General features: G+C 36.3%; 1 protein-coding gene across 1 annotated transcript; it reads left to right on the plus strand.

Moving 5' to 3' along the window:
- The first annotated feature begins 3 nt into the window (after positions 1-3).
- On the plus strand, positions 4-25,926 carry METTL14 (methyltransferase like 14). Its single transcript, XM_033215112.1, has 11 exons — positions 4-229; positions 2,471-2,559; positions 3,930-4,017; positions 6,121-6,201; positions 6,566-6,653; positions 9,008-9,098; positions 11,641-11,782; positions 15,004-15,096; positions 18,387-18,503; positions 20,044-20,254; positions 24,425-25,926. Exons 1-11 carry the CDS (start codon positions 164-166, stop codon positions 24,727-24,729), a joined length of 1,371 nt encoding a protein of 456 aa, XP_033071003.1. The 5' UTR covers positions 4-163; the 3' UTR covers positions 24,730-25,926.
- The last annotated feature ends 584 nt before the right edge of the window (positions 25,927-26,510 follow it).

A 26,510-nucleotide genomic window follows, 5' to 3' on the forward strand; every position in this document is an offset into this window, starting at 1 on the left:
CCATATCGGCCGCGCCGGAAGTCCCTACTGAGGAAAGCCTTGGGGATAATCTGTTCATAAGCTCATGGTGAATATAGTGTTCCACAGACTCGGAAGAAAGGTTGAACAAGGGTTCACTGGCAATTGATAAGTACTCGGGGTAGTGAAAAGCAGGAGTTGGAACATGGATAGCCGCTTGCAGGAGATCCGGGAGCGGCAGAAGTTACGGCGACAGCTCCTCGCGCAGCAGGTCCGCGGCCCTGGTGGCCCCTGTGGGAGGGATCGAGAATGCGAGTGCGCGGCCGCCTCCTCCCTCCACACCCCTCCTTTTTCTGTACCCTCTCTACCTGCCGCTGTTAAGGCCTTTCTGGTCCTTCGATCCTGATTCCTGGTTCTCCCTTTGTAGTTCTCAATTTTCGTGGTGCCCCGAACGTTTTTCAAGTTCCTTCCGCGGTCTTTGTGGTGCTAAACCGAATGCCACGATTAGCCTTTAACCTTTGGGGAACTCCCACCGAGTGTCTGGCATGTTCACGCCAGGATGAATGTCTTGTTATCCCCTACATTTCTCTTCACTATTTAACTGGTCATCTATTTCTTACTTTTCCTCGTCGTCAGCCCCAAATTCTTGAAATTGTGGTTTCATTATGAAATATTTTTACAGTTTACTGTATTTTCTTTGACATCTTTCTGAAGACTACACTGGAAGTAGTCTGAGTGTAAATTTTATATTCTGCGTCTTATGTACAATGTCCTTGTCACATCCACAGTTAATATTTGAAATCTTACTCTGTGTTAGTCACAGTAATCTCTTGAAACAGGTAGTGTTACCTTCACTTATCAAGTAATGAAACAGGCTCCATAGTTCAGGAATTTTATTCCTGGTCGCTCACTTCTCGGCTGGGAAATACAACCTAGGTTGTCTCCCCAAAGCTTGTCTTCTAAACCATTGTCCTTCACTTCTTTCTTGTGTATGAGTAAGTTAATATTTGCTGGTTAGTAGGGTACACTTGCAGAAAATACAGGTTGTGCACAGTTCCACTTAAAATCGAGGCTGTATTTTCAATTCTACTATTCATATCAGTAAAAGTGATAGGAGAAATGCTCATAGACTGTGATTAGTCATCTTGCTGTTATTTTTCAGTAAACTTGGTTTTAGTGAATGGACTTCTGAAATCTGATGAACAGATTTGTGGTGTACTGCTGAAACTGTGGGAACTTGGAATCAGATTTGTTCCTTATCCCGCTGGCATTACGATCTTGGACAAATCAAATATCCTTTCTAAGTCTTCTTTTCCCCAACTTCTTTTATCGTATTATCTTCAAAAATGTTCAGTAGCTCTTTGTTGCTACCGCAGATGTTTTACTCCTTAATGTTGAATTCAGATTTCTATTTCACTCAAGATACATTCATAGGACAATTATTTGTTGAGTGTTTTACACTCAACAAATCCCAGGGGCTCCAGCTTTTAAAGTTTTTTATGAATTGGTTGCACTCTACTTAGCCTTATAACCATTATTTGTTTGCATTTGTTTGTATTTTGCAAAATTTTCCCAACTGCCAAACAAAATTTGTGTTGCCGTTTTAAGGTAGTGAAGTTCAGCATTGTATCCATAAATAGTAAGACTTAGCTTGAATAAAACTGGATCGATTTTTATTGGAGGATAGTAATAGACACAACCCTGTGCAAACACTGTCTTACCTGCTTTTTTTGGTAATTGCTACTGCAGGTTGAATATCTCTTAATCTGAAATGCTTGGGCCAGAAGTGTTTTGGATTTCAGACTTTTTTCAGAATTTGGAATATTTGCATATTACTGGTTGAGCATGCCAAATATCAAAAGTTTTCAAAATATGAATGCTTCAGTGACCATTTCCTTTGAATGTCATGTCAGTACTCAAAAAGTTCCAGATTCTGGAGCATTTTGGATTTTCGATTTTCGGATTTGGAATGCTCAATCTATATTAATTCGTGTATATTACTTTACAGGAATTTGGCTAAAGTGTCTTATTTTCAAATACAGATGGTTCCAAACTTACAATGATTTGACTTCACAATCAACTTTATGATGGTTTGAAAGTGATAGGCATCCAGGCTGCTCAATGACTTATGATGGAATTATGTCCTAATAAACCCATCGTAAGTGGAAAATACTGTAAGTTGAAAACGCACTTAGCACGTTTATTTTGAAACAGATTTACTTTCAACTTACAATGGGTTTATCAGGACATAACCTCATCATAAATCAAGGAGCATCTGTATAACTGAAAGCATAAAATGTTTGCCAGCTGCCAAACTCATTCTTAATTAATGCAGTTTTTTCCCAGGGTTTTTCCAGTTTGTCTTGCAAGCTGATTAATTCATTGTTATTGTGTGTATGTGAATTAAGGTGTTTTTGTTTTGTAAGTATTTAATATATGAAATGCTGCTACAAATGTCTAGAAAGGTTGTCCAATGCATTGTAATCTAATTTCTGATTTTGCCTTTTCTCAGTTGGGAGCTGAAAGTGCCGACAGCATTGGTGCCGTGTTAAATAGCAAAGATGAGCAGAGAGAAATTGCTGAAACAAGAGAGACTTGCAGGTCAGTCAAATAATTCTTTTTTTTTTTTGTGAGACAGGGTTTCACTCTGTTACCTAGGCTGGATAGGTTAGAGTGCAGTAGCGTGATCATGGCTCTCTGCAGCCTTGACTTCCTGGGCTCAAGTGGTACACCTGCCTTGGCTTCCCAACGTGCTGAGATTACAGGTATGAGCCACTATGCCGAGGCAGGTGGATCATTTGAGCCCAGGAAGTCAGGAGTTCGAGGCCAGTCTGGTTAACATGGTGAAACCCCATCTCTACTAAAAATACAAAAATTAGCCGAACGTGGTGGCGGGTGCCTGTAATCCCAGCTACTCGGGAGGTTGAGGCAGGAGAATTGCTTGAAACCAGGAGGCGGAGGCTGTAGTGAGCTAAACCAAGATTGTGCCACTGCACTCCAGCCTGGAAGACAAGAGTGAGACTCCGTCTCAAAAAGAAAAAGAAACTATGAAAGGATTACTGTTTTAATAAACAGATACCCCTAGGTAGGTATACAGTGTACTGAGAAATGCATCAAAATGATGATTTTAGACACAATGGTTTTTATTGTCAGTTCATTAATTATGAAATATTTATTTTCTGAGGTTAGTAAGTTCCCATTTGTAAAGTACTTAGAAAAAGGAATGTTAGACTAAAAATTAGCATATATACTCTAAATAAGTATATTTAAAAGTTTTTTTTTTTTTTTTTTTGGAGACGTAGTCTCTCTTGTCACCAGGCTTGAGTGCAGTGATGCAATCTTGGCTTACTGCAACCTCTGCCTCCAGGGTTGAAGTGATTCTCCTGCCTCAGCCTCCCAAGTAGCTGGGACTACAGGTGCGTGCCACCACTTCCAGCTAATTTTTGTATTTTTAGTAAACATGGGATTTCATCATGTTGGCCAGGCTGGTCTCGATCTCTTGACTTTGTGATCTGCCTGTCTCGGCCTCCCAAAGTGCTGGGATTGCAGACATGAGCCACCATGCCCAGCCTAGAAATTTTTATAAAAGGAAATATACTTTACCCTAAAAGTGATATTTATTTGGTAGTTCAGAAAGCATTTCAAAATTTTTTCGTTATTCTAGTTTTCAATTTGGAAATCTGTTTTGCTCAAAACAGATTAAAATAATACATACTATATAAGTTTCTTTTCAATATATCACTTATAGCAGCTTATTTTCTCATTTGGTTGCTTTCTCATGAAAATGAAGCACAGAATTATCAATCAAGTTATTTGACTTTTTGGATGACTTATAAACTGGGTAAATAGATACTCTTGAATCAGGAAAAATTTGTCTTGTTCTTTTTTATAATCTGTTTATTATTATTATTAATAGATACTGTTATGCATCTTGTATATGTTTGTGAGTAATATTTCTATTTATTTTTCAGGGCTTCCTATGATACTTCTGCTCCAAATACGAAACGTAAGTATCTGGATGAAGGAGAGACAGATGAAGACAAAATTGAAGAATATAAGGCAAGTAGAGAGTGAAATAAGTTTATGATCAAAGAAAACATAAATTCAAATGATAGATTCATATTTAGGAAAACCAGTTTGATGAAAAGCCTCATTCTAATATGTGCTCAAATAATTATCAGTGGCGTATGTTATCACCGTTTACATTAAGGCCATTGTATCAGTTTTCTTATCTTTTTCTTTTTCTTTTTTTTTTTTTTGAGACGGAGTCTTGCTCTGTCGCCAGGCTGGAGTGCAATGGCACAATCTTGGCTCACTGCAACCTCCACCTCCTGGGTTCTAAGGGATTATTCTGCCTCAGCCTCCCAAGTACCTGGGACTACAGATGTGTACCACCATGCTCAGCTATTTTTTGTATTTTTAGTAGAGACGGAGTTTCACATGTTGGTCAGGATGGTCTCGATCTCTTGACCTCATGATCCACCCGCCTTGGCCTCCCAAAGTGCTGGGATTACAGGTGTGAACCACTATGCCCAGCCAATTTTCTTTTCTTAATGCAAGAGTTGTGTGGATTAAATTAGATTATGTATATGAAGCACTTAGCATAATGTCTGGTAAGAACTAGATTTTAGCATAATGTCTGGTAAGAACTAGGTGATTATATATATATATATATATATATATATTTTTTTTTTTTTTTTTTTTTTTTGAGATGGAATCTCACTCTTGTTGCCCAGGCTGGAGTGAAGTGGCGTGATCTCAGCCCATTGCAACCTCCGCCTCCTGGTTTCAAGCTATTCTTCTGCCTCAGCCTCCCGGGTAGCTGGGACTACAGGCACGCACCACCACGCCTGGCTAATTTTTGTATTTTTAGTAGAGATGGGGTTTTACCATATTGACCAGGCTTGTCTCGAACTCCTGACCTCATGATCCACCTGCCTTGACTTCCCAAAGTGCCGGGATTGTAGGCGTGAGCCATAGTGCCTGATCAGCACTAGGCAATAATATTCTTAAAGACAACTGAGGATATAAGTGTATCATAAACTTTGGGCCCGGTGTGGTGCCTCACGCTTGTAATCCAAGCACTTTGGGAGGCCAAGACGTGCAGATCACGTAAGGTTAGGAGTTCAAGACCCTCCTGGCTAATGTAATGAAACCCTGTCTCTACTAAAAATACAAAAAGTCAGCTGGGCGTGGTGGCATATGCCTGTAATCCCAGCTACTCAGGTGGCTGAGGCAGGAGAATTGCTTGAACCTGGGAGGCAGAGGTTGCAGTGAGCCGAGACCATGCCACTGCACTCCAACCTGGGCAACAGAGTGACTCTGTCTCAAAAAAAAAGAAAAAAAAACCACGAAACTTTGGGTAATTGATTGGATCAGATTTTGAGAAGCTGCAGTAGTCTTTTTTGAGGAGTTGTTATTCCATGTTAACAATATTGGGTAGTACAATCAAGATATTTTTAGGATTTATGGCCTAGACTACATTGTAGAAATATTTCTGAAAGAGCCTCAAGGAAAACCCAACTTCTAACTTGTAGTTGCAATATTTAGTTGAAATAGTTGAAAGTATTATAGTCCAAAAAACTTACTTTGTTTTTTTCAAGTTAATTGTATATAATAGAGATAAGAATGTATGGTTTCAATAAAATCTCTAGAAAGTTCAGTGAAATGATACCTAATCTCGCGAATAATGTCTTATATGTTGCAGTTCTGATAGTACGTAACTTAAATGCTTGTGATTATTTTAGGTGGAACCATATGCAGTTGCTGATATTCTAACCTTTTTGACCTATAAGCATAGCAGTTTCATATGGTTTAATCTAATGGAAATAAAATTGCAACATTGGTGGTCATATCTTTCATGACTCAAACTAGACTCTAACGTTTATAGTATTGTATATGAGATAGTTTTAGACAAATCAATCAACAAAATAGTAGTTATAGTAATTATTATTTATGATAGGAAATTTTTTAATGAAAATAATCAACTAGCTAGATCTAATGATGGGAAAGCAAAGACTTCAATGTTTGACTTCAGCGCTAATTTAAAACATTTATTAAATCTTAAGGAAATAAAGTATTTGTTGAGTTTTAATCAAGATGTGATAATTAGAGAAATAGCCCCTATTTGTAAAACATTTACTTAATCTTATGTTTTTCAAGGATGAACTAGAAATGCAACAGGAGGAAGAAAATTTGCCATATGAAGAAGAGATTTACAAAGATTCTAGTACTTTTCTTAAGGTAAAATAAATAATTTTCAAATTTTGTAACTCATCACATTTAAGCTCTATACCTGAAAAGATTTTAAATACCTATTTGTCTTCAAGATATTTTTCAATTATTGAAGGATCATTGTTATGAAATAAAGATTATTTAAAATTACTCATGAAATAGTCTTCTGATATTTGGCTAGTGTGAGATAAAGGTATATTAATATCAGTAGCTACTGAAAAGTAATAATTTTAATCGTATTTTCAAATATTACTAATTTTTAAATCTATCAATTGACTGCATTTTGTATGACCTTGTAATAGAAAACAAAGTAGAGATAATTTATCTGCCATTACAGTGCATGTTACAAATTTAATTTTGTTTTTTAATTTAGGGAACACAGAGCTTAAATCCCCATAATGATTACTGCCAACATTTTGTAGACACTGGACATAGACCTCAGAATTTCATCAGGGATGTAGGTATGTCAGATTTGTTTGGAATACGCTATTGCTGACTCTCAATTACATGCATGTAATTTATCCACTTTGTGAATATTTCTAACAAAATATTTTTCCCAGCTTGACATCTTTTTTTTGTTCTCAGTGGTCCTGATATACCTTCTTTTTCTTTTCTTTTTCTTTCTTTCTTTTTTTTTTTTTTTTTTGAGACAGCCTTGTTCTGTTGCCCAGGCTGGAGTGCAGTGGGGAGATCTTGACTCACTGTAACCTCTGCCTCCTGGATTCAAGCGATTCTCCTGCCTCAGCCTCCCGAGTAACTGGGATTACAGGCACCTGCCACCGCACCTGGATAATTTTTATATTTTTAGTAGAGACAAGGTTTCACCATGTTGGCCAGGTTGGTCTCAAACACCTGACCTTAGGTGATCTGCCTGCCTTGGCCTCCCAAAGTGCTGAGATTACAGGCGTAAGCCATTGCGCCAGCCCGGTATACCTTCTTTTTCTGTCAATCAATATTACTATTTTTTTGTTTGTTTCTTTTTGGCTCCAGTTTGGTACTATGCCTATTCTTGCATTTTAGACAGATTTATTGAAATAATACTTATATACTGTACAATTCACTCACTTAAAGAGTATAATTCAGTGTTTTTCTTTAATGTATCCACAGGGTTGTGCAACTATTACCACACTCTATATTAGAACATTTGCATCTCCCCTAAGGAAGCCCTGTACCCATTAGCAGTCAGTCCCCATTTCCTCTCTCTCATCTACCCCTTCTCAGCCTTAGGTATCTACTGATCTACTTTATATTTCTATACATTTACCCATTTTGGACATTTCATGTAAATGAAATTATGCAATGTGTGGTGGTTTGTCACTGGCTTCTTTCACTTAGCCCGTTTTTAAGGGTCATTGATGTTGAAGCATGTGCCTGTACTTCATGTTTTTAAATTGCCAAGTAATATGCCATTATATATGTTTACCTTTCTAACAACTACTCAAGTGTTTTTCCAAGCAGCTGCACCATTTTACATTTTTACTAACAATGTATGATGGTTCCAGTTTCTTTACATCTGGGGCACTTACTATTATCTGTTTTTTATGGTAGCCTTCCTAGTAAGTGTGAAGTGGTATTTTATTGTAGTTTTGATTTGCATTTGCCTAGTGACTAATGATACTGAGCATCTTTTTATATGCTTCTTGGCCATTTAAATATCTTTTTTAGATATCCTAATACTTTATGTATTTTTAAATTGTTTCACTGTCTTTTTACTGTTGAATAACAACAGTCTTATATATTCTCTTTGTGTGTGGGTGTGGGTGTGTATTTTTTACATATTCTGAGTACAAGTCTCTTACCTGATGAATAATTTGCAAATATTTTCTCGCATTCTGTGGGTCACTTTCTTGATAGTATATTTTGTAGCACAAACATTCTATTTTTGATATAATCAAATTTAGTTTTTCCTTTGTTACTTGGAAGCAACATTACTCTTGAAGTAGAGAAACCAATTTTAATGTTTTTGTAAGCAAAATGTAGATGTAGCATAAATATTTGTGGTTAAATTGTATAACCAGATTTAGATATAAACTGCTCTGCTCTTAGGATACCTGCCTCCCCAAGGCAAAGAAAACATACTTAGAAAGCTATCACAGATTGAGGAAAAGTTGTGCCTTCTGTTTTGTAGATGATTAGAAGCTGACTCTGCTGTCTTGAAACTTGACTATAATAAAATCTTCAAATTCATTTTATTTGAAATGTGATCTGCAACCACTGATTGAGGAAGCTTTATAAACTCTTTTTCTTTTTTTCTTTGATGTTAAAGTTACTAATATTTGTATTTTTGGTTTTTAAATTAGGAAGTTCATATAATTTATGTTGTTATAAATATGCTTCCTGTTTGGGAAGAAACACTTATTGTCTTTGCTTTGAATAACTATCTAAGAAATTAAGTACAAATCTTAATCAGGTTCTTTAGGAGAAAGTTTTTTTGTTTGTTTGTTTGTTTTTGTTTTTAAGCTAAGAGGAAGGGGGGAAAAAATCACACAAGAAAGGTAGTTTTTTTTGTTTTGTTTTTTTTCCCCTGAATGTTAAACTGGATGCTAGGGGTGATTGTTTAACTTAATAAATATGTGATTGAGTGGCTTATTGACTTGGACTGGGTTTTAGAACACCTGGATTTTTACTTGCATGTCATTAGTTATGAAATCTGCATACATATTATTTAAAATTATTAGAAATTAAGCTTTCTTAAAATATATGAGTCAAGTGGTGTATGTATTGTTTTGTTTTCTTGAAAGGGCTCATAACTTTTGAATTACTGATATTAACTTCAGTTTAGTTGAATTTAGAATTTACTATTTTTTCTGCTCAGGTTTAGCTGACAGATTTGAAGAATATCCTAAACTGAGGGAGCTCATCAGGCTAAAGGATGAGTTAATAGCTAAATCTAACACTCCTCCTATGTAAGTGTTTTTATTCAATTACTGTTTATTCGCAACTCAGGCTTAAAATATCAGTTTGTTTATCCTGTAACCTTTTTTCTTTTTCCTAAATTCAACACTCATGTTAACATGCTTTATTACTCTGTTTCTTCTCTCTGCTTTTTTGTCTTTTAAAGACTGGGTCTCATTATGTTGCCCAGGCTTGTGTCCATCTCCTGGGCTCAAGCAATCCTCCCACCTCTGCTGGACTACAGGCATTTCACTCCTGGCTCTATTTTTCTTTTTTGAGATGGATTCTCGCTCTGTTGCCCAGACTGCGGTGTGGAGAGCAGTCGCGTGATCTCGGCTCACTGTAACCTCCGCCTCCTGGGTTCAAGCGATTCTCATGCCTCAGCATTCTGAAGAGCTGGGATTACAGGCATGTACCACCATGTCTGGCTAATTTTTGGCACACACCACCATGCCTGGCTAATTTTTGTATTTTTGGTAGAGACGGGGTTTCACCATGTTGCCCAGGCTGGTCTCAAACTCCTGACCTCGGGTGATTTGCCCCCCTCAGCCTCAAAGTGCTGGGATTACAGGTGAGAGCCACCTCACCGAGCCCTATTTCTTCATTATAGCAAAAATGTTGATTTGAAACTCTAGTGCTGACTTCACAGTGGGCTCTCAGTTTTTTTTTCAGCTTTTCAGATAATTTGCTTAAAGTGCTTCTAAGTATTTTTTCTTCTTAAAAGTCATCCAAGCCGGGCACGGTGGCTCACGCCTCTAATCCCAGCACTTTGGGAAGCTGAGGCAGGTGGATCATCTGAGGTCAGGAGTTTGAGACCAGCCTGGCCAACATGCTGAAACCTCATCTCTACTAAAAATGCAAAAATTAGCCGGGCATGGTGGCACATGCCTGTAATCCCAGCTACTTAGGAGGCTGAGGCAGGAGAATCATTTGAACCTGGGAGGCAGAGGTTGCAGTGAGCTGAGATCGCTTGATTGCACTTTAGCCTGGATGACAGAATGAGACTCTATATTCTTGATAACTTACTTAAAATGCCTTTAAATGATATCTTGTCAAGTAATTTGTTTGTTAAAGGAAGCTTAGAAAGTGTAGATTCAGGAAAAGAAGAAAACAAATACTAATAACAGCTTAGCATTCTGAGATACTATTCTTAACAATTTGGAATATGATAATTCATTTTAACCTTGCTGAACAGAATAATATTTTCCTCAGAAATGTATATGAGATCTTTAAAATTGGAGAATTTAGCTTTAAATGTTTTGTACATTTAACGATATGATGAAATGTGTTTTGGGCCAGGTGTGGTGACTCACACCTGTAATCCCAGCACTTTGGGAGGCCGAGGTGGGTGGATCACGAGAGCAAGAGATTGAGACTGTGCTGGCCAACATAGTGAAACTCTGTCTCTACTAAAAATATGAAAGTTAGCTGGGTGTGGTAGCACATGCCTGTAGGGAGGCAGAGCTTGCAGTGAGCCGAGATTGTGCCACTGCACTCCAGCCTGGTGACAGAGTGAGACACTTTCTCAAAAAAAATAAAAAAGTATCCTGTAAGTCATTAGAAGCACCACAGAATGTCTTAGTATGTGGAGAGGAAGTCTAAGTATACTCTAGTATTCGTCGTATTTTAAAATACACCTTTACTTGCTTGCTTATTTATTTATTTACATAGAGACAGGGTCTCACTGTGTTGCCCAGGCTGGTCTCAAATTTCTGGGGTCAATCGATCCTCCCACCTTGGCCTCCCAAAGTGTTGGTATTATAGGCATGAGTTGCCATGCGTGGCTTAAAATATACCTTTAATGAGATGTTCAGGTGGGAAGATCACTTGAGCCCAGGAGTTTGAGGTTGTAGTACTCTATGATCAGGCCTGTGAATAGCCACTGCATTCATCCTGAGCAATATAGTGAGACCTTGTCTTTAAAAAAAAAAAAAAACCACGAAAACCCATTTACATTTAAAGCATTTTAAATTTAAAATATTTTCATGCTTTGTGAAAATATCTTTTCAGTAAAGACCAGTACTAACTTATATTAGGTAGCATGAAAAGACTCTTAATAGAAACATTTTTACTAATGAAAAAACTAATAAAAGAAAATTATATGAAAACTGTGTTTTAGTTGGAAGCATGTAAAGCTTACAGAGAAATGGATTTTCTAACTAAACAATTGAGAATAAAACAGTGTGACATTAGAAAATTCAGATGAGAATGGAAAGGGGTTCAGAGACACATCTGAGTATGAATTTTTAATATTGAGAGAAGAATATATTCTGGGTGTACATGGGGAATAATAGGAATTTTACTATGTAGTTTAATTATATTCATGACTTAAGAAAGATCACTGGTAGATGGTTTAAGTCTATACTGAAGAAAAAAAGACTCTCAATAAAGCCTTTAATAATTAACTTACTGATTACTTTGTAAATAGTGTTTAGTAATAATGTTTAGTGATATCTAAGACATTTCTTTCATTACCATCTGTTAAGGTACTTGAAAATCTTATTTAAAAAGCTTTTTTTAAAAAATCTCATTTTTTATGCTTTAATCGAATAGGTACTTACAAGCCGATATAGAAGCCTTTGACATCAGAGAACTAACACCCAAATTTGATGTGATTCTTCTGGAACCCCCTTTAGAAGAATATTACAGAGAAACCGGCATCACTGCTAATGAAAAGTGCTGGACTTGGGATGATGTATGATGAAACTTTCTACATTGTAATGAATTATTTATTTTCAAATGAATATGTTTATTTGGTCAGAAAGTGAGATAATAAATGTCATCCCTACTTTTGTAGGGATTATAAATATAGATTTATAGGGTAAATTATAGCTGAAGGTCCAAGGTATAGTGACCAATATTACATTATCTTTAACTTGATTCTTCTTCTCGAGGCAGAAATTGAACATTGAGCAGATAATAAGCAAATAGGCTGTAGAAGACTTGCAGTTTTGGTCTTAGAGCCCTTGGCTATATAGCTAGAAAAGTTTAAAAACAGATTTAAAAACTTAATCAAATCTGCATTTGATTAGTTTCAGTAAACGTCAGAGTTTGTTTATATATATAAAAACATGATTTCTACTCTTTAAACCATTTACAGTGTAGTAAAGTATGGATAAATAGCCTTTATGGACACATAATCACAATTTTGTTGATTAAATAATAGAGTCCTGCATAAGATGACATGAGAACAACTGACCAAGCCTGGGTAGATGGGACATATGAACACAGAGGAGGTGACACCTGAACAATAGAAATAGATTAGTTAGAATTAGTCAGGAAAGATGTGGGACGGGGCTTACAAGCACAAGGAACAACAAGAACAGAAGGGATGGAGGCAAATGACTATCTGGTTGTGGGGTGAAGGTCCAGTATGTAGGTTGGTATTGTTGGAACACAGATTGGGACTATCTTGAGGTGATGTGTCAGGAGTTTGGACTTTTATTCTGAAGACATTAATACATCTTTGAAGAGTTTTAACCAGTTTAGTAAAAAGGTCAGATTGGTGTTTGGAAGCTGGGATAGAGTCTGGGAAAGAATTCTGGAAAAATGGCTGGGCGTGGTGGCTCATGCCTGTAATCCCAGCACTTTGGGAGGTTAGACGGGTGGATCACGAGGTCTGGAGTTTGAGAGCAGCCTGATCAACATGGTGAAACCCCGTCTCTACTAAAAATATAAAAATTAGCTGGGCGTGGTGGCACGCACCTGTTATCCCAGCTACTTGGGAGGCTGAGGCAGGAGAATCGCTTGAACCTGGGAGGCAGAGGTTGCAGTGAGTCGAGATTGCGCCATTGTGCTCCAGCCTGGGCGACAGAGCAAGACTCCGTCTCAAAAACCAAAAAGAATTCTGGAAAAAGGAGAGCAATTAGAAGACTCTTTCTTAGAGTAATGTAATGCTGAGATGAAGGGACCCTGAATTAGGGTAAGAGTAGGCATGGAAAGAAGGTGATAACTTCATTAATGTTTAGGAGGTAGATTTGGTAAGATTGAGTGATTGGGACGAGGGGAAGAGTTAAGGATAACTCATGGTCTCTATCTTGGGATAGGTGGGTTGAATTATCACCAACTGAGAGTGAGTTTCAGAAGACAAGCGGGATTAGAAAGGTTAAATAATATTGAATAAGTTGATTTCTAGGTATATGTGAGACAGTCAAATGGAAGAGGTCATAGGAATAGAATATGAAACTCTAAGGACAGGCAGATCTGGTTTCAACATACATATTATAGAGGATTATCACATAAAATCCATGCAAATAGATGAGTTTATCCTGGGATTGTGTCTCAGTATAAAAATGTAGACTGACGGTAAAACCTGGGAAAACATTTACAATTAAATACTACGTATAAAATAAATTTAAAAACGAGTTATTCAGTGATGAATGAAGAGAACCAGGAGAGTATGAATGTAATGGAAACCAAGGGAACAGTGAGTTTCAAGGAGAGTGTAACCAGGAGCATCCTGCACTTCTAGAAAAGATGTGGGACAAGGAAGGGACTGAAACTGGAAGACATGTTTCTTAGAAAACAGATGGGAATCCTTGCATGTCCCTTTCTGAGTTAATGGTAGTTACTACTCTTAATCATATCTATTTTTCCAAGATTTACCTCGAATTCTTCCTCTTCCTTGAAGCTTTTCCTATTAGCTTTAATACTCCTAGCACTTTTATTTACATTTGTATGGCTCCTATAATGTAAAAGTTTTTCCCCTTCCCTGTTTAAAGTGTTACTTGTATTTATTGTTGTAAAATCAGAAAAGTGCACAGAATGTAGTATTTCTAAGATGTAAGGTTAAAGACTTAATGCTCTTGACATTTATTGCAGATAAGTTTTCCAGATAGGTATACATTTACATTCCTTTCAGTAGTGTTTAAGAATGTCTAGTTAACCATATCCTCATTAAAGTTGAATATTAATATTAAAAACCATTTTTTGTCAGTTTAATCAAAAGAAAAAATTTAAGCAATCTGATTATGTCCTTTATTAATAATTAGGCAGAACTTTGTTTTCTCTAACCAATCCATGAGGTTTCAGCAGTGAGATACAAAGGCTTCAATTATATATAATAAACTAATACAGTTTTTAAAATAAAGAAATTCTATTTTATATGCAGATTCTTGATTTCAGTTTAATTTCACTGTACTTCAGCTCTGGCTGGCATATTGAAAAATTTTGTCTGGCCCCAGAACCCTAAGCTCTTTAACTTTTATGAGATATTATCCTAAAGAAAATGCCAGTAGTTAATGTAATAACAAAATGTAAATAAGAAAAGTGTTTGGGTTTCACAGGTATTCTTTTTCATGGTAGAGGGTCAGTAGTAGTCATTGTGTTTTACTTAAGAACACAAGCATTTAATCAAAGTACCAACACTTAACTTTTAGAATTAGTGTCAAAAGAGAATAATTTTTTTTTTTTTAGCATTTCAGACTTTAAGTAGTAATTATAGGAAAATATGTATATTGATTTATTGAGAAGTTCTTCTGTAGATACTGGATATCACAGTCCTCCCGAAACATTTATTGCTATATTTTATTTTAATTTTGTCCCTAACTTTGGGCTCAGTTAAGTGCTTCATTCTTTTTCAGTAAATGATTAAACATTGCTGGAGAATCTCTCTCAAGCTCCATCTTAAAAGATTCCATAATTCTATAGCTATTGTTTCCTATAAGCTCTTTCCATATAAAAGCAAGTGTATATATATATATATATGAGCACACGTGTGTATGTTGTTTGTATATAAAGTAACAAAACAATAGAACAAGTAATTTTAAGGATAATGTTTATTTTCTATTATAGTTCCTAATGGAAACTAATACACTTAAAGAACACATCTATCCTAATCTTAATTGTTGTTCTTTTGGATTTAGGATGAATGGGAAACAAAATACTTTTATGCAATATTGTTTTGATTTCTTACAGATTATGAAGTTAGAAATTGATGAGATTGCAGCACCTCGATCATTTATTTTTCTCTGGTGTGGTTCTGGGGAGGGGCTGGACCTTGGAAGAGTGGTAAGATGGTGCTTTTATAAAGTGGATTTTTAAATTAATAAGAAAAAAATACAACAGTGTGTTGCATAGGATGTTTGAAAGTGGATGTTATTTTTTCCTTTGTTTCTTAAATAATTCTAAAATACTGAGAAAAAAAATTTCCAGAAAAGAACGTAAGAAAGGCAATACTTGTAAGTTACTTAACCAGCACTAGGGATAAAGGTGTAGCTCTTTCAAAAGATGCTTCATTACAAGTACAGGAAGAAAACAGCTTAAAGATTTGAAACTCCAAATTATACCTCAAAAATGAGCTGCTTGGTGTCATTTACAATTCTTTATGAGTAGCTAAAAAGTATTCTATGAGTAGCTGAAAGTATTCAGGAGCATTGGCTCCTGAAATCCAAATGGAAGTCAAATAAAATTGGAAAAGTAACACAGCATATGGAAGACATGAATGAATGAGAAAGAAGTTATAATACCTGAACTTATTTTAAGTATCTCATATTTAATTGTATTTTAGAGCTTTATTTATTTATTTATTTTTGTATTGGAGGTTTTTTTTTTTTTTCTTTTTTCTTTTTTTTTTTTTTGAGACAAGGTACTAACTCTATTGCCCAGGCTAGAGTGCAGTGGCACAGTCGTGGCTTACTGCAGCCGCGACCTCCTGGACTCAAGCAGTTTTCCCACCTCAGCCTCCTAATAGCTGGGACCACAGGCACAACACTACCCCTGGCTAATTTTTTTTAGTATTTGCAGAGATTAGGTCTTTTTATGTTGCCCAGGCTGGCCTCAAACTCCTGGGCTGAAGGGATCCTCCCACCTCAGCCTCCCAAAGTGTTGAGATTACAGGCATGAGCCACCATTCCTGGGCCTCATTGGCCCTGGCCAAAAGGAACAAAATAATATATATGCTGTTCTAAACAAGAATAACAACAATATTATGACTAGGTATCAGGAGTCTTAATTTTGCTCTCAATTTGTCTGCTATGCAACAGTAAGACTTTGGGCAAAAAGATACTCTTGAGGGTCTCAGTTTTGTCACATTTTATTGGTAAACACTTTTCATTTTTATGACATATTACTTACTATACACCAAACTATCTCATTTAATCATTCCAGTTTGGGGAGGTATCCATTTGACAGTTGAAAAATTTAAGTAGGATTATATGAGATAACAAGTATGATTATATGGAAATAAGATTGTGCCCAAATTCTGAAATTCTACAATTACTTTATATTCTTTATATAAATAGTAAGGCTGTTGGGTAACATCACTGCTTCTATTATTTATTAACTCCAAGGTAGATTATAACTGTATTTCAGTTGAATATCTCCATTTTTTTGGTGGTGGCTCTTCAAGATGCTATAGAAAAGTAAGAGCAAAACATATGTTTTTATAGGTATATTAGAATTTACTTTAACTTTAATATCTGACTTTGATCTTTCCTCTCATCTCTCATTCCCCAAATTAGATTGAAAATTATTAGGAGATTTTTATTTTTTATTTTTTTTCTTTTGAGACAGAGCCTTGCTTTGTCGCCCATGGTGGAGTGCAGTGGTGCTATCTTGGCTCACTGTAAAACCCTGCCTCCCAGTTGAAACGATTCTCCTGCTTTAGCCTCCTGAGTAGCCATCCAGGAGGTTTTTATCTTATTTGCTTATGCAGCAGTTTATCATACTGGTGAGAATTTGGTGAAAAATGATTTAAGATTTAAAAAAATAATTCAGCATGAGAAATACTCATGAGCTTTTGATAAATTAGTGGATTAGGGCATGTAGAATTTAGGTCATAGTGATGTTAATGACACCTGGTGCAAAATAAATATTTAGTAACAGGAACACATATTGATCTTGATTTTGGAGATTTTAAAATAAAACTCTGCTGGATGCAGTGGCTCATATCTGTCATCCCAGCACTTTGAGAGACAGAGGCGGGCAGATCACTTGAGGCCAGGAGTTCAAGACCAGCCTGGCCAACATGGTGAAACCCCATCTCTACTAAAAATACAAATATTAGCATGGCATGGTGGCACGTGCTTGTGGTCCCAGCCACTTGGGAAGCTGAGGCATGAGAATTGCTTGAACCTGGGAGGCGGAGGTTGTAGTGAGTGAAGATTACACCACTGAACTCCAGCCTGGGTGAGACTCCGTCTCTAAATAAATTAATTAGTAAAATAAAATAAAATTCTAAGTTTCATTTTGAGGTGTTATCTTACATTACCCAATAAGCATTCCTGAAAAGTGTACGTTTTATACTCTACTATATCTTTTTTTTTTTTTGGTTCGGGGGAACTCCCAACAGGATTTCCTGTGGTGGAAAGAAAGCTTGTTGGAAAGTTTTTTTTTTTTTTTTAATTATACTTTACGTTCTGGGATACATGTGCAGAACATGCAGGTTTGTTATGTAGGTATACACGTGCCATGGTGGTTTGCTGCACCCATCAACCTGTAATCTACATTAGATATTTCTCCTAATGCTATCCCTCCCTTAGTCCCCAACCCCCATCTACTGTATCTTTATATGTACTGATCATCATACCAGCAATACTGTACTTATTTATTTATTTTTCCCTCCTTTACTCTTAAGTTGATGGGGATAGGGACTGTGTCTTATTCATGTTTTTATTCCCAGCAGCTACGCAGCACTAGCATATGGTAGACTTTCAGATGTCACTGTGAGCAATCATTTAGCTGGTATTTGTTTTATGTTAATGTATAACAGCTTCTAGGTCATTAAGGTTCACATCTCTATTTTCTAGATTATGTAGAGATGAAAGTACCATTTTACCCAACAAAGAGATACATGTAGCAATTTTAAGTTTGAACATTTTTACAGTTGTATTAAATATAGAAATAAGGTTTTATATACTCTCATTTGAAGTTAGCATTTAGAAAATTTTCAATGGTGTATAACTTTGTCAGAGAATAGAATATTGAGGTGGCGGGAATCAAATTGTGTTTTGGATTATTTTGTGATTACAGAAGGTCTGAGTGCTTACAATAAAAACCCCGTGTCCATTGATGACAATAGAATGTAGAATTGGGAGATGATGTAATCCTTTCTATGTTTTGATATTTAACTATATATGTGACGTTGATATCCAAAAGATATATGTATTCCGTATTACGGCTATATATTTAAAGACTGGCATTTCTTTTTATATTCTACACTGAAACAAAATTACCTTGAAACCTTGGAATGTAGTGTCTGAAGCCTCTAGAAGTTTTTTTTTTTAATGCTAGTTGGTTATTGTAAGTATTGTTTATTTCTTTAAGTTAAGGGTTTCTGTTTAAAATTCTTTTGTTTCTAGTGTTTACGAAAATGGGGTTACAGAAGATGTGAAGATATTTGTTGGATTAAAACCAATAAAAACAATCCTGGGAAGACTAAGACTTTAGATCCAAAGGCTGTCTTTCAGAGAACAAAGGTATTGCCTTTACTAATTTGTTTTTTTTGATTTTCATGGTTTTCTCTCAAGCTTTTCCAAATCACTATATACTGTTTAATTAACTTTAGTAAAAAGGTCCTTTTCTTAGACTTGTAAAGATAGCATTGAGCATTACAGGAATACATCCAAATTAGTTTTAAAATGTTTTATTCATTATCTTAGATCAACCCCACCATGCTAAAAAGAGGAGTATATATTCCTCTGTGTCCTAAATGCCATATTTCTATTAGATAAAGGCTTTTGATCACACTGACCCGCAAAATTTTTCTAGGTTCAGAAAGAAGAGAGAGCCGCAAAACTCTAGCTGGCCAGCTTAGAGACGTATTTCTGTCTTCTTTCCTTCTTTTTCCTTTACAAGAACCCCTGAGAACTTCTGTTTCTTGTGACTCTGCCTTGCTAGTATCAGGTTTTAACAGTTTTCGTTCTTTACTTTTTAGGGAGCCACTGGTGGGAGGGTCTTTCTTATTAAGTCTTTTTTGGACTGGAATCATGCCTAGGTAATAAAGCCTTTGTAAAAATTCCAAGACAGAGGTTGGAGAGCTTCTGGGTTGGTGAACCTGTGGAGTTTCTGGGACTGTGGTCCACTTGGAGAGGGCACAGCAGCTCCATGCTCTATGCACCATACTTTTCATTATGTATCTCTTCCATCTGGTTGTTTTGAGTTGTATCCTTTTATAATAAATAGATCATAGTAAGTAAAGAGCTTTCCTGAATTCCTTGAACTGTTCTAGCAAATGATCTAACTCGAGGAAGAGGTCATGGGAACCTCTGTTTTATAGCCAGTTGGTCAGAAGCACAGGTGACAGTCTGGACTTGTGATTAGTATCTGAAGGTGGGGCAATCATGTGGTTCTCAGCCCTTGACCTGTGGGGTCTGCACTAACTAGGTAGATAGTGTCAGAATTGAATTGAATGTGTTGATGAAGAAATGAAGAATTGCTTGGTATGGGAAAAATCCACACATCTGGGATCAGAGATGAAGTATTCTGAAAATATTGAGTGTTGTAAGTGAGAGTGTAGAAAAGAGTTTTTCTATTTACATGGCAGTCTTTCCTCATCCAGAGATGCATGTTTTCCTGTTGTTTTGTTGCCCATAGAACTGTATCTCACCAGAAATGGTGGCTCACTTCTGTAATCCCTTCACTTTGGGAGGCCGAGGTATGTAGATCACCTGAGCCCAGGAATTTGAGACCAGCCTGAGCAACATGACGAGACCCTGTCTTTACAAAAAATTAAAAAATTAGCCAGGTGTGGTAACATGTTCCTGTGGTCCCAGCTACTTGGGAGGCTGAGGCAGGGGGATCACTTGAGCCCAGGAGATCAAGGCTGCAGTGAGCTGAGATCGTGCCACTGTACTCCAGCCTGGGTGACAGAGTGAGACCCAGTCTCAAAAAAAAGAGAAACTGTATCCCAAAGATTTGGAGAAATGAGGATTGTTTTAGAATTGAGGACATCAATGTAAAAGGTTTTGGAATGACTGCTGATTAAAAGAGATTAATTGGTCTGCTCTTGTTATTTAGGAACACTGCCTCATGGGGATCAAAGGAACTGTGAAGCGTAGCACAGATGGGGACTTCATTCATGCTAATGTTGACATTGACTTAATTATCACAGAAGAACCTGAAATTGGCAATATAGAAAAACCTGTAGAAATTTTTCATATAATTGAGCATTTTTGTCTTGGTAGAAGACGCCTTCATCTATTTGGAAGAGATAGTACAATTCGACCAGGTAGGACCTCAGTTAAAACAACAACAACTTCATGATTCTTTGGGTTGTGCATGTCAAGAAATAGGACACGGTGCTATGTAAAATAAAGTTTTTATGCATTTGATTCCTTTTCTTGCTGTACTTCAAATATGAACAGTTTCAGGTCCACAGCAAAATTGAGAGGAAGGCACAGAGACTTTCCATATACCTTCTGCCCCCACACATGCATAACCTTTACAATTATCAATATCTCCCACCAGAGTGGTACATTTGTTACAAATGATGAACCTACATTGACACGTCATAATCACTCAAAGTCTGCGGTTTACATTAGGATTCACTCTTGGTGTAGTAATTCTGTGAGTTTGGACAAATGTATAATGACATCTATCCACCATTATAGGATCATACTCAATAGTTTCACTGCCCTAAAAATCCTCCATGCTCCACTTATTCATCCCTACCCACAACCCTTGACAACCACTTATCTTTTTACTGTCTCCATAATTTGCCTTTGTCAGAATGTTATATAGTTGGAATTGTATAGTATGTAGCTTTTTTAGATTGGCTTCTTTCATTTGGTAATTGGCATTTAAGGTTTCTGTATTCCTTTTCATGGTTTGATAGGTCATTTCTTTTTAGTGCCGAATAATATTCCATTGGATGTACCACAGTTTATGTATCCATTTACCTACTGAAGGACATCTTCCAAGTTTTGGCAGTTATGAATAAGCTACAATGGAAATCTGTGTACAGGTTTTTGTGTGGTCATAAGTTTTCAGCTCCTTTGGGTAAATGCCAGGGAGCAAAAATGCTGGATTGTATGGTAAGAATATGTTTAATTTTGTAAGAAACTGCCACGACTGTCTTCTGAAGTGTATGTACCATTTTGCATTTCCACCGGCAGTGAGAGTTCCTGTTGCTCCGCATCCTCACCAGCATTTGGTGTTGTCAGTGTTCAGGATTTTGGCAATTTTAGTGTGTGTGTAGTGGTATCACGTTGTTTTAATTTGCATTTTTCTGATGGCGTATGATGTAGAACATCTTTTCATATGCTTATTTGCTATCTGTATGCCTTTTTTGGTGAGATGTCTTTTAAGGTCTTTGGCCCATTTTTTATTTGGCTGTTTGTTTTCTTATTGTTGACGTTTAAGAGTTACTTGTATATTTTGGAGAATAGCACTTTATCATATTTGTTTTTTGCAAATATTTTCTCTTATTCAGTGACTGTCTTCTCATTGCCTTGTTGCATGTTTATTTTTATTTAATTAATTTCTGCTTTTTAATTTTCTTTCTACTTTCTTTGGATTTGCTTGCTGTCTTTCTATCGGAAGTATTTTTAGATTGATATTCAGGTTAGGGGTAAGGTTTAATTTTGTACTTGTGAACTACTAGTATAAAAAGAAAGAAATTGAATAGGCAAGAGTTTCAAGAAAGAAACTCTTGCAAAAATTTAGTATTAGCTACATTAAAATAAGGAAGAACAATCTGATTGATAGAAGTATAGGTGTTTGGGAGTTAGCCATATAAATAATAGTATGTGCAGTTGACAGTCTGTTCAAGAGACCTTAATTTATGGCCAGGCACTCTGGCTTACGCCTGTAATCCCAGCACTTTGGGAGGCCGGGGTGGGCAGATCACTTGAGGTCAGGAGTTTGAGACCAGCCTGGGCAACATGGTGAAATCCTGTCTCTACTAAAAATACAAAAATTAGCTGGATGTGGTGGTGTGTGCCTATAATCTCAGCTACTTGGGAGGCTGAGGCGGAAGAATCACTTGAACCTGGGAGGCAGAGGTTGCAGTAAGCCGAGATTGTGCCACTGTACTCCAGCCAGGGTGGCAGAGTAAGATTCTGCCTCAAAAAAAGAAAAAAAAGACCTTAGTTTATTAAGTTGCTCCTCAAATACACTTCTTCCTCAAGGAAATAGCCTAAGGTATTTCACATATACCTTAGGAATACCATTTACCATTGCATTAAAATAAAGGTTTACAAATAACTGTGAGTCAAATACTCCGAAGCCATACAATTTTTTTTTTTTTTTGAGACAAGGTCTCACTCTGTGGTCCAGGCTGGAGTGCAGTGACACGATCTTGGTTCACTGCAACCCCCGCCTCCTGGGTTCAAGTGATTCAGCCTCCTGAGTAGCTGGGACTACCGGTGTGTGCCACCACGCCTGGCTAATTTTTTTGTATGTTTATTAGAGACAAAGTTTCACCATGTTGGCCAAGCTGGTCTCGAACTCCTGACCCAAGTGATCGCCCACCTCGGCCTTCTAAGTGCTGGGATTACAAGTGTGAGCCACCACACCCAAGCCAGACTATTTTAAACTTTACTCTGTTCTTAGTAATACTTTTCAAATTTCTAGTAAAACACAATATTGCAGTGCAGAATTTGGAAGAGAGGGGAGTCCCTTGGACTTCTACAGCCAGTTTACTCTGCAAAGATTTCCATGTTTTATGTAAGAGACAATATAGCAAGGGAGACAGAGTATTAGTTATTTTTATTATATCTTTAAATTTTCTCTTTCTTATTGTTTGTGGTGGTGTGTTCCATAATACCACAAACGTGCCAAAAAACAAACTAGGAGGCAGCAAATAAAAATCTCATAGATTTAATAGTCAGTGAGAACCCACAGGTGTGGAATGTGCTTCTTGATCATGGTATCTGTCAGGTCATACAGAAAAGGCACAGTATAATTGACCTTTTTTTCTTCAACTATTATAAATCTTATTGTATTTGTACACTGTTAGAAACTAAAAAGGTTTTAAAAAACAATGATCTAAGTATTGTACAGAAATGGCTACTGTATTTTAGAATGTGATCCTAGTGAAATATTTTTCATTTTATAGCTTTTTATGATGCATCTACTTTTCTAAGAAATAACCTAAGGATGATGGGGCAGATATCCTTATTTTGCCAATAAATAACCTAATTCTTAGGGATAACTGGACCTGTCCCAAATAATGCTGTGTCTCTTGTAATGCTCCAGAGGCATATTTTCAGGGACCCTTGCAAAGGACATGTCTATAAGAGTCACCACACCCAAAGAACCCCAAAGCATGGTGTCTGTATTGGGTATTTATAGTTAATTTTGTAGTTCCTTCTATTCTAGAGATGGTTTAATTAATCAGAAAATATCCTTATTAGAAGCAGAGCTGTCTAGCAATATAATTGACAAAATAGCTTTTTACCTACAGAAGTATAATGTGCAGTGGAGATTCTGAGAAAGAAGAAATAACTTTCATTTTATATTTGAAAAAGAAATATATTTGAGTTGGATGTTGAAGGGTGGGATTTTTAACAGGTTGACAGGTTAGAAAAGAAAATAATATGGGCACAAAAATAGGGGTTAGTATAGAAGAAGTTACTATAGTAGTTCATTGTTTTACTTAGAGGTTCATGAAAAGCATTAATGAGAAGTGTTATTGGAAAGTTCATGCAGCCATCATTGTAAAAGATTTTATATTTCATATTTATGAATTTGGGCTTTGTGGAAACAGCTGGAAGGTTTTTGAGCAGAGAAGTGACATGTTTTAAGCTTTGCTTTAGGTTTTCCACTTTTAGAGGGAGGAGAAGCTATAGGTTATAGATCATTACAGTATATATGTATGTCTGTGACACGTGTTATATGGTAGGGTATTGACCTTGTTAAAAAAAAGTTAGGGGGGCTTAAATTTGAGTGTGGCAGTAGAAATGAAAAGATAGGAATGAGTAGGAGTAACATGGTAGTGGTTAAATTTCTCAGACCTATCAACTGAGAATATTTTCTAGTTAGTAAGTGTAGAGCAAAAGTTGGCTCCAAGATTTTAATCAGAAAAGCTCTATTTACATAAATAGGAAGATTATATATAATTTATTACAGTTTCACTAAACCCAAACTCAGTGTAATGTATAGGATTTTTTTTCTCTAAGTTCTATTCTCACAAAAGATAGGACATGGATGGGGACAATGAAGAGGATATATTACAAAAATTACAGTCTAGAAGGAAAAACAAGATATATACCTGTGAAATCTTTAAAACATGACCACAGTTAAGTGCTATTCTGTAAAAGATATCAATATTGGATATTGGATGAATGATGGGGACATCTTTAAGAATGCATTGGGGATTTGAACTAGCTTCTAAAGAATTAATAATAGAAGAGGGAATTACAAATGAAAAGTATAATCTTTGTTTCCTCCATCGCAGGCTGGCTCACAGTTGGACCAACACTTACAAATAGCAACTACAATGCGGAAACATATGCATCCTATTTCAGTGCTCCTAATTCCTACTTGACTGGTTGTACAGAAGAAATTGAGAGACTTCGACCAAAATCACCTCCTCCCAAATCTAAATCTGACCGAGGAGGTGGAGCTCCCAGAGGTGGAGGAAGAGGTGGAACTTCTGCTGGCCGTGGACGAGAAAGAAATCGATCTAACTTCCGAGGAGAAAGAGGTGGCTTTAGAGGGGGCCGTGGAGGAGCACACAGAGGTGGCTTTCCACCCAGATAATTGTTGAAGACATTGAACCTATTCATCCTCCTCTAACCTTCTTTATTGTAATTAAATTTCAAGTGGGAGACTTAACTTTAGAACTCACTTCCAGCTTGCACTTTGCTTTAATTTCTCTGAGCTGCAGGAATGTCTTAGCCAGCCTCGCTTGCAGTTGTCACACGCACTGTCTAGTTTTTTTTCAGGATGAATGAATAATCCTGCCTTTTGTTATGTGCATGAACAAAATGGAACAATTCAAGTAGCTTCATCTTCAGAGACTGAATTTATTCTGATAGACTTCAACTAATTACAAAGGATTTTGCTAATTTTGGGGAATAAATAATGGAAAAAGATCCAGTCTGGTATCATGCTAGTGCTGACAGGAGTTGGTAATGCACATCCTGTCACTGCTGCTATAGCAAATAGGGAGCTGTTTGGGGCCTTGATAGAATAGGGTTGGAACAGATGGTAAGCTTCTGTCAGGGTTTTTAACATTTTCTTGATGAAATAATAAAAAGAGGTGGGCTTTTTTGTTCTTTTTTTTGAGTTTTAAATAAACTCAGATATAATTTGAATACTGAAGAAATTAAGAGACTTTGAACAAAATCACCTCTTCTCAAATCTAAATCTGATAGGGGAGGTGGAGATTCCAGGGGTGGGTGAAAGAAGAGATGGAACTTAGTAGGCAGACTTTAAAAAAAAAAAGTTCATCATCGTAATCGCAATTTTGTGGCTACGACTCCTAATCATGCTTCCTAAGAAGCAAAGGAGGGCAAATATTCATGTGCTAGATAGCACTCTGGTGTGGACTTGAACTGGCATTGACCTTAAAATTTATATTCCTCAAATAAAAGAGAGGCAGCAACAAGGCACCTCATTATCAGATGCTTGGTTTAAACATTTTGGGACTAAAATACTTGGTGATGAAATGACATACACCTTTACACTTCTTATGGAGATAGTTTAATGTAAAACCAACTATAGAAAACCCTCAACTTAAGGATACAACTTGGAAATTGGAACTGCTATTGCCTTTTATTAAAACCATATGGTGTGATGTTTGTTTTTAAAATTATATAAGACTTTATGCTGTCACTTCTCTTGCTATACTGTAATTCATGTTTTAAATGAATTTGATAATGAAATTATACTATTATTCTTGATGAATACTTTTCTTATTTTTATGATTTTTCTAATGAAACTTTGAACTTTTGAGATTTGAGTCTGTTTTCTATAAGTAGAATTACTGTTGTTACCAATTGAAAAAGGACTGACCTAAAATCAATCTCTTTTTTTTTTGTCTGTGGTGGATTTTAATGACCATTCTGTGCTCATATTATACCTAAGATAATATTATATTACATCCACCAAAGACTCAGTTTGAAGATAAGGACTGAATGATAGAAGAAATAAGGCTGAGATCCTTAAAAGCCTAATACTATCTAGTACAAGACAGCATTTTTTTGCTGAAATTATGGTATATTTTCAACTTCACTAATTACAAATTATCTAGATAAAAGAACGTAAGACCTAGAATTTATCCCTTTGACAATGAATCTGGTCTTTCTAATAGCAAGATGGAATTGATTCACTAGGTTTTGCTACCTTTCACTTTCAGTAAAGATTGAGGTATTGTTTTTGCAATAGACTGTATTCATTGAGGAAAGGTTTCCAATGAAACTTCATTACTCTGACCTCTTCTAAATTTTGATCTTTATATTTACATGTCTTACATTCCACAAAATTATGTAGAAATGCTGGGCATGGTGGCTCATGCCTGTAATCCCAGCTCTTTGGGA

Source organism: Trachypithecus francoisi, unplaced genomic scaffold (assembly GCF_009764315.1).
Source record: "Trachypithecus francoisi isolate TF-2019V2 unplaced genomic scaffold, Tfra_2.0 Lachesis_group1, whole genome shotgun sequence".
NCBI lineage: Eukaryota > Metazoa > Chordata > Mammalia > Primates > Cercopithecidae > Trachypithecus > Trachypithecus francoisi.